Here is a 15,922-nt window from a genome sequence, read left to right as displayed (position 1 = left end):
AGATGTTTTTGCATTGTGTTTATTTTTTTTACAAGAGTAACAGTAATAGCAGTATTTTTAAAGCAGCCAGTACCATACAATTCTACAAAAGGCTCAGAGAATATATCATGTAAAGATGGAAATTGCCTTTCAGAAGGGAAACATAGACATTGTTAAACCGTTCTAACCCTGGCATGTAGGAATTTCAGAAACCTAGCTAAAGCTAGGTACCATGCTATCACTTAGTAAAAACACAAGGTCCTAACAACGCTGCAGCAGTAATAGAAATCATTTTGCTAGATGTTATATATATATATATATATATATATATATATATATATATATATATATATATATATATATATATATATATATATATAATATAGTATCTTAGTAGGGAGATAAGCCCACTAAAGTTGACATAACACGCATACATTCTAACAGCCTCCAGTTAGTTTCACTCATTTAGCTCAAAGATCATCATAACTTATCATACTATCAGAGAACTACTTGGTTTCTCAGCAACCAACGAATAGTTATTTGAAAAGTACCATTAAATCTTGGTGCACCCTGGTTTTATAATTGACCACAATCCTTAAACTCCTGCTGTGCCTCCTGAATCTATAAAAAGGCATGTTAGCACAAAAAAAAGTGTAATTACTGCAGCAGATAACATCAGTCATCTATCTTGAACAAAATAGTTCTAGTAACTACAAGGAGATAGGAAGGACTTTGATGTAGCTGGCTTACCAGTCAATTAAATGTCCAAATGTAGACCATGGATAACATGTGGTATTCAGCTAATGACCCCTTTCTTGACATACTTTGCCAACAGCAGAACAACTGCAGAATTTAAATTTAACTAGCCAAGTCCACATTTATGTGAAATGTTCCATACACAATCTGTAACCAGAGGAAATATTTGTCTATAAACTAAAAGCTTTCTGTCCCAACAGTGAGGTGCAGTATCCACCCACTTTTAGAAAAAGCATTTCACAAACAGCAAATGAAATGGAAATATGGTTTGGGGATGTTGTGAAATGAGTTTTAATATGGTTACTTAATAGTTCGAAACAACCTTGCTTAACAAACCGTATCACTGGGACCATTTTGTCCCAGCCATGTTTGTAAAACACCCACAGAATTGGTCAGATCCCTTCTCAGTGCGCTTTCATACTTGGGATCCTCAGGCACTGATGTCCCATATTGTTTCCTTAAAATGGACAAGCCCTTAAATATGCTGAGTATTAGTCCATATTATAATATTGTCACTAGCTGTAGTGAACTCTGCTAAACTCTTGGAAAGTGGCCTTAATTGCAGATTTTTCTAAGTATTCTACCCAAATCATCCAGTTCTGACTTGACAAGAAGTCTGCTTGTGGTACTAACCTAAACAGTGGAAAAAAGTAATCCTGTTCTGTTATATGGACTGGCCTTGTGTGTCCATCCCTTCCCCACCCCTTGAAGAACCTTAGTGGATATCTTTATGACCCCAGGTCATAATGCCCTTGGCGATGGTTGAAAGGTTTCTACGAGTTTGGAAGAAGCAACCGGTGCTGCTTTGAGTCCTATAGCAAGGAATATGTCTTATAGAGGTTTCCAGGTGAATAGCTAGTCTTTCACCAGACATCATTGAACTGACTCTTGTGTGGTCTGTTTGGTTTAGTAGATTACACAGAACACAGCATTTTGCTACTGTCTGCCAAACAAGGGGTGTAAGCCTTTAACAGACATGTTTAAAAAAAAATCCACTTTGTCACAATGTGACTTTCGCCCTCAGCTATTCTCTTGCCTATCTGCATTTTGCTGGTTCCCATTGGATAAGGCTTGCAAAAGCTTTGAGAATTTATCTCTGGGAAGATCCAATTTAGACTGCCTTCTGCAACTTCCAAGATGGTCTTGGATATGTAGTCGGTTTAATTTTGATTGGGTACATGTACCTGCAGAGACTGGCACAGCTGAAATTGCTTTGTCTCAAGGAGTAGCTCAGGAGCAGCATTTTGTATTCCCAGGTAAAGGGAAAAGTGCTCTTCAGGCAGACATTACAAAATCTGGTGAATGAACACTTCAGGAAGCAGGCTGTTACCGCAGTAGAAGGACCCTTCTGATAGCTTTGTGTTCTTCCTTTTCCAGTCTTTTCCAGTCCCCAAAACTTCCTTTCCGTACATGGAAGGCTTTCAGTAACACTGGTTTTCCTCTGTCCATTAAAGGCCATGTCTCTTGAAAGGACAGCATTGCCAGCGACTCCGCAGCAGTCTTGACTACATTCTGTAGCTGCTGGGGGGGTGGCACCAGTGTGATGGATCAGTGGGTTATAGATGGTTAACATCTCTATTATGCAATTAAAAAATAAAGTCCCACTCACCTTGGAAGCTTCAGTGCCAAACAGTGTGGTTGCCAAACTTTTTATACTGGAGAACAAATTAAGGCTTTTATTTTCACCTCTTATTGATTCTGAATGGTGTCTGTGGATTCCATTCTGATTGGTGGCTTCTTCAGATCATCTGCTGCAGGTCACCTGGATGGTATCACTTGGTATAATGGATGCCTTTTATAGTACTTCCTTTCTGGGGTCTAGACAAGATGTTCCTCTTGTTTTGTCTGGATGGGCATCGACTCCAAATGTTACTATTTGAGCTTTTTTTGTGCCCAGAGATTTACTGGATTAGGAACTCCATGAGTTCTACTTTGCTGACTGAGGAAGATGTATTATTGGACTGTTATCCTTTCAGATCAGAGGATTGCTTTCATCAACACATTGATTAACATTTCAAAGCTACTGTTGGAGACCTACTAGGATTTCATGGCTTTGGTGGCTTTTATGTGAGGATGCTGTGCAAATTCAAGATTCAGACTTTGATTTGTCTTGTATGTTGGGTAGTGTAGTTGGCCATCAGAGCCATAGTTGGGTCAGTTGGTACCCTCGGCAATCCCCTAGAGCGGTGTCCCCCTCAATTTGAATTGGACTAAAACAAAAAGAGTCCTCTGAAGTTTAGCACAAAAAAGCAAAAGTCCTTCAAGGATCCAAAAAACGTCTTTTGAAACTAGGATAGAGGTTGCTGTAGGTCCTTACTACAGTAACTACCTCACAATGCAAGCTTATAAAGTAATGAAAGCTTTTATTTAAGCAGTCATGACAGCTGCTGCTTAAATGACTACCGTCACTGTAACTGCACCTGATTGGCAACTCTCACTCCTTAACAAGCTTGTGCCTAAGGTAGCTACCTTTACTCTACCTTATGTACAGCACTGACAGTTGTGATCTTCATGTTGTCACACAGCTAAGGATGTTGGTGTTGCAGGCAACATGAGGATTTGGTGGTTGTCACCACATGCTTCACTGTTCCTGCCATCAGACCACACTTGGTGATGTTGGGCTGATGCCTGTTTCCATAAAAAAAAGTTTGCGTCACACATCCTGGATTATAACAAAAATAACAATAAAGAAACATTTCCTTTGGGAGGCAACTCTTGGGGAGGCAACTCAAAGGTCAGATAACTTTAAGGGTAAGAAGAAACTTCTTTTCCTTCACTGCTTTGTGGTTTCACTACTCTTTAATCTTGTAAGTGAACTGATGAAACTAATTTGGTGATTCCTTTTTCATCAACATTCAGCATGTATCATTTTGCCAAGCCCAGGAGATTTTTTTTATATCTCCAAGCAACCTCCCAGTGAACATCCCTTCCCAGCGGAAAACAGTAGCAAGCAACTAGAATGCATATACTGTACTTTTGGAGTGGGGAACTCACCTGCACTCCAGAATGCATTGAAGATCATGGGGACACCTGAAAGGGTTCTTTATCCACTGTTTGGAGCTTTGAGTGATTATCTTAGTCATAATGGCTTTTGAGACTAAGCTGCTTTCAATGTCGCTCCTCGGTCACGCAGCCAGTCTGTCTTATGGTATGTAACTAAGCAAGAGGGTAAGTGTTTATTCCTCCTCTTCCCCATTTAACATTGAGTCGTGCACAAGGGCTTTGCTCTCTCACAGTTCACATCTCCGGGAACATGAGTAAGCCTGTTGAGATTGATACACTCATCTATTCTGATTTCAGAATTGCATATTTAGGGTCTACATCAGGTCTGGGTCTGCCATTAGTGGGATGCAAAGAGTGTGCTTTATTTGCTACAGAGGAGAATGTACTTCTCTCAGTTTTGATTAGTCTAACAAGGCAGTGGGGTAGGACTGGAAGCATTCCCCGTTCTGTGGGATTTGAGATTGCTGTGTGCCTTCCCTTCATTTTTGCGCTGATCCTATATCTCTATCTAAAGTACAAGGGAATAAAGAGGAAAACTAATTCTTATTGGCTTTGGGTTGATGAGAAGGGTACAGTTTATTCTCTTGATCCATGGCAAAATAGCAAATCCTTGTGATGCAAGTCATGTCTACCTCCAGTGTTTTTTGTTTTTTTTTTGGGGGGGGGGCATGTTCCACTACAGGGTCTAAATGCTGATGTGCATCCTTTGATCTCACCAGACATTCCAGCAGGGGGTATCAGAAGTTACTGATGCTTTGAAGCCTTGTGCTTAAGTAGGCTTACACCTCCAATTGCAAGGTTTCTGTAGCTGGGTTAAACAGCGCATTGTATTGAACCAGTTAGTTCAGATAGGTGATCCTGGCTTATCTCTGTCACTTGTATGATTTTGTATTCCCTTGTGCATGGGCAGCTGCTTCACCCAGTACTGGCTGCTGGAATGTCCTGTAAGTTGGTCAGATATGTACTTTGGTATTGCTTGTTAACAGAGAAGGTGACAGAATTTCATTGTTGGCGATTTAATTGCAGGAAATATTCTCAATGATGGTTTTCATTTCAAAGGTTTCTTTGCCCTAGGTAGAACTTTCTGTAGTAACTTCTGCTGCTTTTTTCTTTAAATGTTTAAAAACAGGAAGATTTGAAAATGTTATTTATTCCGTTTCAAAGCATGAGCAAATTTTGGACTCCTTTAAATTGTTTTGTTTTGTTTCATATTACATTTTTCATTTTCTTTGCACATCATGAATACCTGTTATTACATGTACAAACATACATAGTTGATGACAATGTTTATGGATTATACTTACTCGAGACGTTTCTGATCATAGTACTCTTTGAAAGAAGACAAGTATGAAGAAGAAATCAAGGTCCTAACTGACAAGCTTAAAGAGGTAAGAGAGTTATTTATTCTATTCGACATATAAAAGTGTAGTTGTGCACATCAGAGGACAGTGACATTTTTTTTTACCATCACTTAATTGTCATTAGGAGGTCATTTTACCCAGCTCACCTAACTACAAAATGTGCATATTCCACATCTAAGGAAGGTGTCTATCTTTACTTCTCCCTTACCAGTTTATTAGCTGTCTGTAATGACCCCTTTGGCATACATCTACACAGGTCTATTGTCAATCTAGATGTTTCCTCAACACAAAAAGTTGTGTATGAGCTTCCTAAGCTATATAGAACTTCTAATGGCAATGTCACCTTATGTGTCTCTTACAGACTTCTACTTGTTGACCTGTGCTTGGCCTACAGATATGCAAATTAGATTGTCCTGGTCAAGCTCTTGCATGTGTGTACTGCTGGTAGCACCCCAAATACTCATTCCATACTATGTTATATCAACAGAACCTGTTGATGGGGTTAGATAAAGATTTTTTTACATATAGAATAGGCTTTTGCTCCATATTGTACAAAATAGCTCCGTAACTACTTAAGGAGCTCTGTCTATTAATCTATTTTCTTTCCTTATTTCTGGGTCATCGCTGTGCCTTCTTGAAAACCCAATCTCTCATACATCTTCAAAAAACTGTGGGGGAGAGTGCAGTGGTGACCATTGTAGTTATTGCTTACTATCAGACAGCTAACCCATTTCTTTGGGGATGCACCCACTCCAGAACTACTTTGGGCTTTTGTAGTCATTTAAACCTGGTATGTCAGCACTTTGTGTTTAGTGCATCTGAGAATTTGGTTAAGATCCTTATAGTAAGTGTCTTGTATGACTTATTTTTTTATTATTTTGTAGTGTGCAACTTTGCTATCATCGATTACTTACCAGTGTTTTTCATGACTGTTTCACGCTGATGTGGTTGCTTACTTGGTTCTCATGCTGTGTCTCCACCTATTATGCACAGAAATGATAAACATTTGAGATGTCTGTAATTTTTAGCACATAATTTGTATTTAAAAAAGTGTAGCAAACAGTTTACAAACTAACTTACTGATTTATCCCGTTTTATGACGGTCTTATGTTGCATATTATTGGTTTTACACAATGCTCATGATGTCATATTTACTGGATTAACAGTAATGTTATTTCTTATATCCAGAGCTCTTCTGTTGAACTTCAGGTAGTCAGTTTCTGTAACTCTGGTTTTAAGGGGTTCTTTTAACTTTTATAGGCTGAGACCCGTGCTGAATTTGCAGAGAGGACAGTTGCCAAGCTGGAGAAGTCAGTTGATGACTTAGAAGGTATGATTTTCCTGGCTGAACTGCTCTTTTATGGCTGACTTATCTGGTCACTTTATAGCTGGTTGGATGCAGAGCTGAACTTAGATATATAATTTAACATGAAATATTCTGCTTAAGTTCTTTTATGCAGTTAACTGATCTTTCTAATGCAATTATTAAAGTCACTATTTCAGGTGGTGTTTTTGTGATGGCTGTTACAGCTATGACATATGGTCTCTGTCTTTATTTGATAACAGTCACTGGACAATTGTATAGTGCCTTTAATTAAATTATTAGTAAAATTCCACAAGTTATATATTTTGCAGTGAATTTTATTGCAGGAACTTGTGACTTGCGTAAGCATTTTTAATATCACAACCTTCAAGATCACACAGCCTCAGAGGAGGTTTGTGAAATTTTACAAAATGGTTTTTGAAGTAGCAGAAGTTAACTGTGTAGTTACCCATGCTGCAGTTGTGCTTTGTCACTGCTTTTTGTAAGACTGAGAATTAAATTTACACATCTCCAACATATAGACTGCATACCTCTGAACCTGGGCACATTATAAGTGTGGACAACAGCCCATGAAAAGTAGGTGCAACTGGCCAAAAATCAGCATGATTAACATATTTGCATACATAATGTAACCACGCCCACTCCAGTGGGATTGTGGGATATCAACCAACGTGAAGCTTGAGGTCACAACACTAAAACTGCAGAGGTTTGAATTTCAAACTTCATACCCCTCAGAAAATACATAATGCAAAATCTGAGTTTACAGGAGCAATATGTAAAATCTGTCCCTCCCTATTTTTGTGTCTTTATCCCCACCATTATTTTTGGCTTTGTACAGATTTCTTGCTCTGAGATAGAGAGGTATGAAACCTACACAACCACATGTACATGTGCACATGTGACAGCAGATGCGCGTGCACAATCAAGCCTGAAAATTTACAAACCTCAAAAACTAGGGACATCCTAAATCAGGTCTGAAAATAGTAACATTCTTTCAATATATGGACATTTGAGAGGTTCTTCTATGTATTATGACTGATCTTTTAATGGAATATCTTTTCTTAAATATAAGCATACCTGTCAACTGTCCCTAATTTTAACTCGAATTTTAGCTCCTGGACTGAGAAGGGAAAAACTCATTTACATGAGAATAACGAACTTTGACACTAACGTATACATAAGTAAATGAAATTAAAGCTTATGCTTTTTCTGGATACTGTTGTACTCTCTACGATTGGTAGCACAGAGTTTCATCGAGTTCTCATTCAGGGAAATGTGCTAATACGCAAAACTTGTTTAAACTTGTTATATTTGATGCATATGATATATTCTGTTGGTAAAGTCATTCTGTAGCTGTTTCACTGATTGCAGAAAGACTGTCAATCATGCTTTGCACCCACAAAAGTCTAAATTCGATATGATGCCCAGGCAGCAGTTGAACAGGTTATTACTTAACACCTGTGATTTAGCAACAGTCGGGTTCACATGTCATGCTGCAGGTTACCAACGACTTACACTAGTTCGTGTTAGAAAAGGTGAGACCTTCCAAGTTTAAATGGAGATGTTGACCTTGCCTGTTTGAATCATGTGCAATAAGAATTTGGATCCATTGATATGTAACTTGTATCTGTTATAGAGCACTTTTAATAAATGTGCTCATATTTTTGCAGGTATCCATGCAAGTCCATGTTTCATTCAGTAAGTTTCTGTACAGTAATAGCTGCCTCGTCATCTCCTATGCATTTTTTATTGCTTGTACTTCCTTACTTGCCACCCTACCCCATAAAAAAAAATCAACTTGTATGCAGATGCCAACATTTGTTGCTGCATTTAGTGTCACCATCTCAGGCTCCCACAAACTAATACTTTCTGGGTTTTCTCTCTCTGGCCCTTGCCACATTCCATTTGTGCTGTCCTTCCAGCACCTTGATTCCCTATCTGTGAAGTGCCATGCACAATCCTTCAGCCAGATTTTCTAAAGTACCCCATTTATTGGTGATCTTTGGTTGATGTTTGCAGGATATGCTGGCAATAAAAAACTATAAGTAAAAAAATCATAAAGGGGCCACTTGGGAATTCATGGCACCCTATCATTTTGCCCTAAAAAAACTACTGTAAATACCGAGGAATTCAGCACTGTTGAGAGTTATGGTAGACAGTTACTGAAAATCTTTTGCCGAGAAACTTTGTAGCCCATTTCTGAAGTATTCTTTCTTCTAATCAAATGTTCGTAATCTGTACCCTACAAGATGCATAGTTTTGAGTTTGTAGAGTTTCTATGTTGAGAAAGGGCCTTTGGTTTTAGTAGTGGAACACTTAAGTAGGCTGCTCTGGAATGCCTAGTCATTATGCTGTGAATCCCTGTTGCTTTAATACAGTCTGCTTACTTTATTCAAGTTCTGTCCTGTTTTTCTTGGCTGTTTGATGCATGTTTTCTGTAAAATCTGTCTGCTTGGTATTGACCAGTCATTTTCATTGATTCATCTTGCCTGATTACCTTTCATGTTTTGGTTGCACCTGCCTTCTGTACCTGCTCCAAAACAACAGATGAGTTGTATGCTCAGAAACTGAAGTACAAAGCGATCAGCGAGGAGCTGGACCACGCTCTCAATGACATGACTTCCATGTAAAGCTTTTTTTTCTTTCTGCCTGCTTTATAACCACAATAGTTTGCCTTTTTATTCTCTCACACTAGCAAGTAGCTTATTTCCCCTTATTTACATGCTTTTCTGTGTGTGTTAATCCCTTAACAGTTAGTGTGTCATTTTACCTGCAACCTGTTCTCCTGTAGAAGACTGATGATAACAAAAAGCTTATAGTGTGTGCATGCTGTGTAGGGTAGTAAATGTTATGCAGCTGAGTCTTCTGAGATGTACAAGTGACCGATTCTTTCCTTGCAAGTTTTAGCGTTGGTTAGTGCCTACAGTCTGAAGGTAGTTGTCATGTGAGTGTGGTGACAATCCATTATTTGTGCCAGCACCCCACATTTTGAGAAGGATCCTCTAGTGTTGCAGGCTAGTCTGCTGTACATTATTAAACTCCCCTGGGGTACTGTTGTGTTTGTTGAAGGGGTCATGCTTGGACATCTGGGCTGTACTGATACTGCAGTATAGGTATCAAAATGTGCATGCCTGCTGTTTTGTTAACACTTCTTTGGGGATCAAATATAATGTGGGAGAAGATTAGCAGCTTCTTTATGGCCAGTTAAAGAGAATTTTGTACTGGAATCTTAATTTTTTTGCTTCACCAATAATGGGACAAATGTTTTGCTGCTAAACTTGGTGTTCACCTGCATTATGTATTGAGTTCACTGATGGTAGTATCACATGAATGTGACAAGTAGAAGATGCCATTAAGCATTAGTATTGTCACTGTCCTTGAAGTAAGTCTTTTGGTGGTGAAGGACATAGCAGTAGTCCTGTTGTATATCAGTAGCTAAGCAGAGTGCATTGCCAGTACTAAAACTGTGCAGACGTTTATGCATGTAAGTAAGGGAACAGTTGGCCACCTTTAAAATGTAATCATTAGATTTATTGAGTATGCAAGTTTTATTTCTTTGACTTTATTTGTAATGGGAACATCTGACTGCAGTAATTTCCACATTTAGCTGCATATACTGGCGGTAATAATGACTGCAAAATGTTTAAGGCTAAAGTTGTTTCCATTTAACCCAAAGGCTGATCATTGTCAGAGTTTGTGTCTTTAGAGATGGGGAGGGGAGTATGGTGAGGCTTGCCCCAGTGCAAAAATGACTGGTTATATTTCACGGTAATCATTTCTTTCTTATGATGACTTTTATATATGTATAAAGTATTTCTTAGTGAGGTCATAATATATTTCATTAGTTACTGTGAAACTAAATTGGGGCAGTGTATTAGTTCTTTAATGTGGTATCTGTACGTGCTGCTGTTTCATTCTTAAAAAATAAAACACTGGTTTTCAGTTTTCTTTAACCCTCCAATGAAATTTCACATACAGAGAGGTTATTTTGTATATGGTCTTCCAGAGTAAATTTAGCATTTCTTTGTTTATTTCATTCCCGTGTAGGTCCTTCACGCAACTTTGCTGTCTCAGTAGTCTAAGGGCACTACATCTCCAAACATTAGTTATTATATACTGCCATTGAAAATATTTTTGTCTGAGACTAAGTGAAGAGAGAGCTTTTTGTACTGCTGATTTTTTTTGTTGCTGTTGGGCAAATAGACTTCTGCTGTACATTGACTAGTTTTCAACGTTTTGTACCATCGCTCTGCAGATTGCAGTAGTCTTCTGTTTATAGAGAGTCTATGCCAGGAAGCAACGAGGCATTTGCTGTTGTACTTGCAGAAATTAAGTATTTCTGTATTCTGGGCAGATTTTCTGTGTTCTAACATACATACCAGCTATAGAATGAATTTCATACACTTTTTTAATGCTTGGCTCAGTTAATTGTTACATTTTATTAAAGTAATGTTTTACTTTGATAACTGCAGTCACTATAACTGTTTTTGGTGACCTAAGGGAATTTTGTTATTCCAGTGTCATGACATCTTACTCTTGCTCATGTTTAATTGCCGCTGTTCAGATCTTTTAGTTTTTCAGCCTGAGTTGCTCCATTTTTAATGCATGTTATTACATCATACAATTCAGCATGCTTAATCATTGTTAATCCCGGTTGTGGAAGATGCAGGATCCCAAAAGCAGTTTCCTTGTGCTTTTAAAACAATATTTTATAATTTGTCATTTCATTTCAATGGTCTTGTTCAACGATTTTCGTATCTCTTTGTTAGAGCAAATGCTTTGTACATCGTAGTATTTGCATAAACGTATGTTCCTGTTTGGAATACAGTTGTGAATTGCATACATAACACAGTATAAAAGGGAGTGAACTGTTAAGGGAACAGCAGGATTAAAGGGTGATGAGACAGTAGTTTAAAATACTAATTTCTAGGGACAGAGAGAGTCAATCGCCACCACACACTAGTCAGGGCATGGGTGTGTTACCTGTACACAGAGGCATAGTTCTCACCTTAAGTAACACAAATCTCAACAATCGGGGATAAATACAGAAGTAATCAGGGATATTTTTTAAAATGAGACCTTGATGGAATAAGAGGATGTGAGTTAATGTACATTTTCTGAATTAAAATAAGTCTGTAACTCTGTGTAATTCTCTACTTTTTCTGCAAAAGTCACAAGTTTTAGGAAGGGTTAAGAGGGACAAATCTAAAATTTGAGTCAGAATGAGGGACATCCTGGAAAATCAGGGGTAGTTGAGAGATATGCACAAAGGCTGTTAATGTTTGGGTATGCCACATGTTTGTGTGTGTCCCAGTGCTGCTTTGAGTATACAAGCCTTAACCCCAGCTCTACAAAATTAAGTGTTGCATTGCAGATGATGAAAGCATTGCATTATGAAGTGCGCAAAGTATTTCAGAAGTTATTTCTGAAGATCGTGAAGTGAACAGTGAGCATTTATTATTGATTTTATTCATAAATTTTCAACTGTGGTTTCTAACCTGCATGACACATGCTCACATAGCTTCCTCCTCGTATAAACAGCATTTTCTGCTCTTCTGCAAAGAGACAGATCTTTCAGCCATGGACTGGTCATGCACACTGATGACTGTAGACAGTTTGTATTTCATGTGTACATGAATAGTTGCCTGAATGCTGGTAGTAGAGTGTTTTAATTGCTCACCCCACTAAAAGTTGCTAACTCCTATTCACTCTGTACATCCATTGCTTTTGATCAAACACAGTCCACCAAATTCATCCCAGCAGCTGGATCACATGAGAAACCTGACTTTTTTCTTTGAATTAACTGATAAAACAGAAGTAAAAGTATTTTTTTTTTTATTGTTCTTTTTTTTTACAAATCTCCTTTGTGTGATGACTATTCTGCTACAGGCATTTATTCTCCATCACTGTTGTGAGAGGTGCTCCTGGTGCAGTTGCCCTCCAGTTAGCCATTAGTGAATTTTTTTTTTGCCTTTTCAGGCCCAGCATACTAATTAGCTGCCAGGAGAGACCAATACCTTCCTTGTGAAGTATATGTTCCTGCTCACACCATATGAAGGTTGTTTATTTGGATGTGGCTTGGCAAGGTCCTTGGTCCATAGTGTTGCACGCTGTAGTCCTGCCTCTATACTAGATGTCTACACTTGAGGCCAGACTTTCTCCCTCTTCCCCCATATGGGTTGGATGATTAATGGCCTCTCTCTCCTACTTTCTCTGCCCAGCTTCTCCAGCACCCGAGCCAGTAGTCTATCGTGGCTTAGCAGTGGCTTCAACTTTGTAGGAGTCTGCGGCCCCATCATCTTTTAGTAACTTCCCTTGTCAGATTTGGCCAACTTCTACCATTGTTCATTGTCTTATCAGTGTTCTGTACTAGGTTATCTGTCTTACAAGCCCTGAGACCTTCACTTGTGCCCATTCTGTTTTTGAGTAGGTAATGAACACCGTTGATGCTCTTGTGCATCAGTCAAAGGTCATGCTTTCGCTGTGACGGCCATTAAAGATAAAGTGCAAAGGTTTTTTGAACCATTTCTTTTTGTTATAATTATGACTACATCTTGCAAAGTGGGCTTTTTATTCTAAAATGTGTAGTTTTTACATTAGTTATTTCAGTGGACCTATATTAAATTTAATAAAGTGGTATTTCTGTTTACTGTATGCTGAGCAACTGTCCAATTACTTCCAGATTCTGTCTCATCCTGATGACATAATAGAGGAGAGAAACAGTTCTGTAGTGGGTTGGCATGTGTTCTGTAGTCCGAAGCAGAGTGTAATACAAGGTAACCAGAGTGCAGGGCAATTACTTTCTCAGCAAGAAAATAAGTAAATAAACACAGCCATAGTCAAGTAAAAGGTAACAAAAGTAAGATGAAATTAGGATAAGGTTCTTAAGGTTATTTGGTGCTTGGCAACCGTGTTAAAAACTTTTTTTTTTTTAGGATGCCATAAAATTCACTTTAACAACAGGTTACTTTGCAGTGACTTTTTGTTGAGTAAGCAGTCACATAAAACTTGAAATACACTCTGAAGCATATTGCCACATCTGCAGTAGAATAACAATGGGAAATAAAATGTGTAGTAAATTGTAACAGCACACTGTTAATTTACCTTTACATTAAAAAATGCTGCTCAGTTGTGCTGTCTTATTGCATACAGTTCCTGAGCAGGGTGTGGGTATGGAAAACAGTAAGATGATAGTAAATATAGTTGAGTTTTAGGATTCCTTGAAATACTGTAGGAGGATTGTTTCCTTGTTTGGTGTTCATCAGCAATGGTGTTTTTTCAGTTTGGTTTTTGTCTTGGTCAGAAAACAGGATAGCAGCACTAATGGGCAGCCTTCAGGTAGGCATTTTAATCTAATTTTAAACCCAGAACAGCAGACTGGCACATGCATTTTGTTAGTGTCCCTTTTAGTAATGCATGGCTTTTTTTTTTTTTTTTTTTTTTTTAATTGTGTATAAACTTTCTGTGATGCATGTTTTTGCCTTTGTCTTCATGCAGATAATCATGCTTTACCTCACAGTTCCTTGGATGTCTTCAGCCGACTGGGTGTTGGTCTTTCTGAGTTTCTCATCTCTCCATCTGTACTGTCAGCACTTTCTACTCTGCTTAAATGCTTTCTCAGGGCATTGCCATTGTTTTTTGTAGTCTATTTTAAAGAAACTGTTCTGTTTTTCCTTTCTTGTAAATTAAAATTCAGAATATGTAAACAGTATTTACTTTTTGTCAATAAATATCAATAAAAACACACTGGAAGAAACAGGTTGGCTGTTACTTTCTGCTATTAAGAAATTTAATTTATTGCTGTCACTTGTACCTCATGCCTTTTTTTTTTTTGTCTGTAGATTATTATTATTAAGTCTTATAGCTCTCAAGTGCAGCATAACAAAGTTCTAAACCCTGCCTGGCAGTTGTACTTGTGAGTTAGCAAAGTATTTTCAGAAGTTTTTAACTTGTGTTTGCATGATATTCTGAAGTTTTTTTTTTCTTGCTTTAAAAAGTAATTGGTACTAGAACTTCCATGACTTATCTGTGTGTCCTACAAGATCACTGGAGCAATTGAAAGACTTGCATTTGCTTGTAAATTGATGTGCTGGACAGGGAATCTTTTGAAAGGAAATTGAAGGTTGCAGTTGGGAGACTACAAAATACTGGTGAATAGGAGCATGCTACTGCATCTGATAACTAGGATCAGTTCCTTACAGCATGCCTATCACATTTTACTAGTAATAAATAGATCAGCCTGTCTGCCACTGATTGGAAAGTTGGTCATGGAATGTTGGAGCTAGTCTTCAGCATGACCTAGTGCACATTGGTCTCTTAGAATGGAGGGGGTAGTAAAATGTTTTCTGCTTTATATTGTCCCTCGGGTTTAATCATGTTATGTTGTGTAAGAAAGTGGAGACAAAGCTTTTGTACATTACTATGGATGTGGACTGTAGAAATGTAGATGTCATTAATAAGAGTTTGTTTATATAATTTTGACGTGGTGTTCTGGAGGCCATTTCATGAGAAGCAGTCAATATGGGTTACATATGTTTAATAGAAGGCTGGGCCAGTATTGTAAGGAAAATGGGAGTTGTGGGTTAAAATAAAGGGTGTATGTGTGTATAAATACAAATGCGTGTGTGTATAAATATAAATATCTGTGTGTGTGTGTGTGTGTGTGTGTGTGTGTATATAAATATGTGTGTGTGTGTGTATATAAAATAGAGGTGTAGGGCACTGTATTGAACATAGTGTCCCAACACCCCGCAGTCCAATGTCCAAACATCGATTGCACTAAAATAAACATGATGTTCTTCGTGTTTCACCGTTGCAGTAATACCAGAATATTGGATTCCTGCGTCAGATGCTGTCTCCTCCTCCATGACGTCAGGTCGTCAGGGGTATAAAACATGCAGCCGGCGCCATTGCATCAGTCTTTCTTGCCATGCAGTGCCCGAAGCAGAAGCAGTTCGCAAGTGCCATCGTCCAATTCCTGAAATTTTCGTTTTCGAGTTTCAGGACCGAAGTCTTCATAAAGAGATAAGTACCCCGTTGGGGATTCTTTTTCTTGCTCCAACCGATGTCAGTAAAAGTCAATAATTGTCTTGACTGTGGAAAGCAAATGCCTCATAAAGATTTTCATTCGTATTGCATTCTTTGCTTAGGCCCAGACCACGACGTACCTCACTGTCAGTTTTATGCCTTGTTCAATCCCCGAAGTATTCGTCGTCGAACTATTTTTGCAGCAAATTATTTTGGTACTCTGTAGCAGTACTCTGAAATGACTTTGTTAAGCCATCCGACTACCGATCTTCTGAAAAGATGTAAAGATAAAGACAGAGACAGGCCGCATAGGTCCAAAACTGCTGACGATGCTTCCGTTAAGCTAGTCGCATGTCCACTGGTACTCAGTGAGGCGCTTTCACAGCCCCTGATACCCGCCACTTCAGATTCGCAGGCCTCTACTGAGACCCATTCGGAGAGATGCTTCTTCGACTATGGAACATGTGGCTAT

General features: G+C 38.4%; 1 protein-coding gene across 8 annotated transcripts in view; it reads left to right on the top strand.

The window, feature by feature from the left end:
• The window catches only part of LOC122806936 (tropomyosin alpha-1 chain), a 317,433-nt gene extending 303,254 nt beyond the window's left edge, over nt 1–14,179 (top strand). For 7 of the 8 annotated variants that reach the window (XM_044077774.1, XM_044077773.1, XM_044077779.1 and 4 more), the window contains 4 exons: nt 5,064–5,126; nt 6,360–6,429; nt 8,971–9,049; nt 13,921–14,179. In XM_044077774.1, coding sequence (XP_043933709.1) covers nt 5,064–5,126; nt 6,360–6,429; nt 8,971–9,049; nt 13,921–13,924 — 216 coding nt within the window. In that variant the 3' untranslated portion in view covers nt 13,925–14,179. Of the gene's footprint in view, nt 1–5,063; nt 5,127–6,359; nt 6,430–8,970; nt 9,054–13,920 lie in introns of those variants that run through there. The other variant, XM_044077775.1, reaches the window with a different exon arrangement.
• The last annotated feature ends 1,743 nt before the right edge of the window (nt 14,180–15,922 follow it).

Source organism: Protopterus annectens, chromosome 7.part0 (assembly GCF_019279795.1).
Source record: "Protopterus annectens isolate FY-2018-M chromosome 7.part0, PAN1.0, whole genome shotgun sequence".
Lineage (NCBI taxonomy): Eukaryota > Metazoa > Chordata > Ceratodontiformes > Protopteridae > Protopterus > Protopterus annectens.
This window is presented reverse-complemented; position numbering and strand designations above follow the sequence as displayed.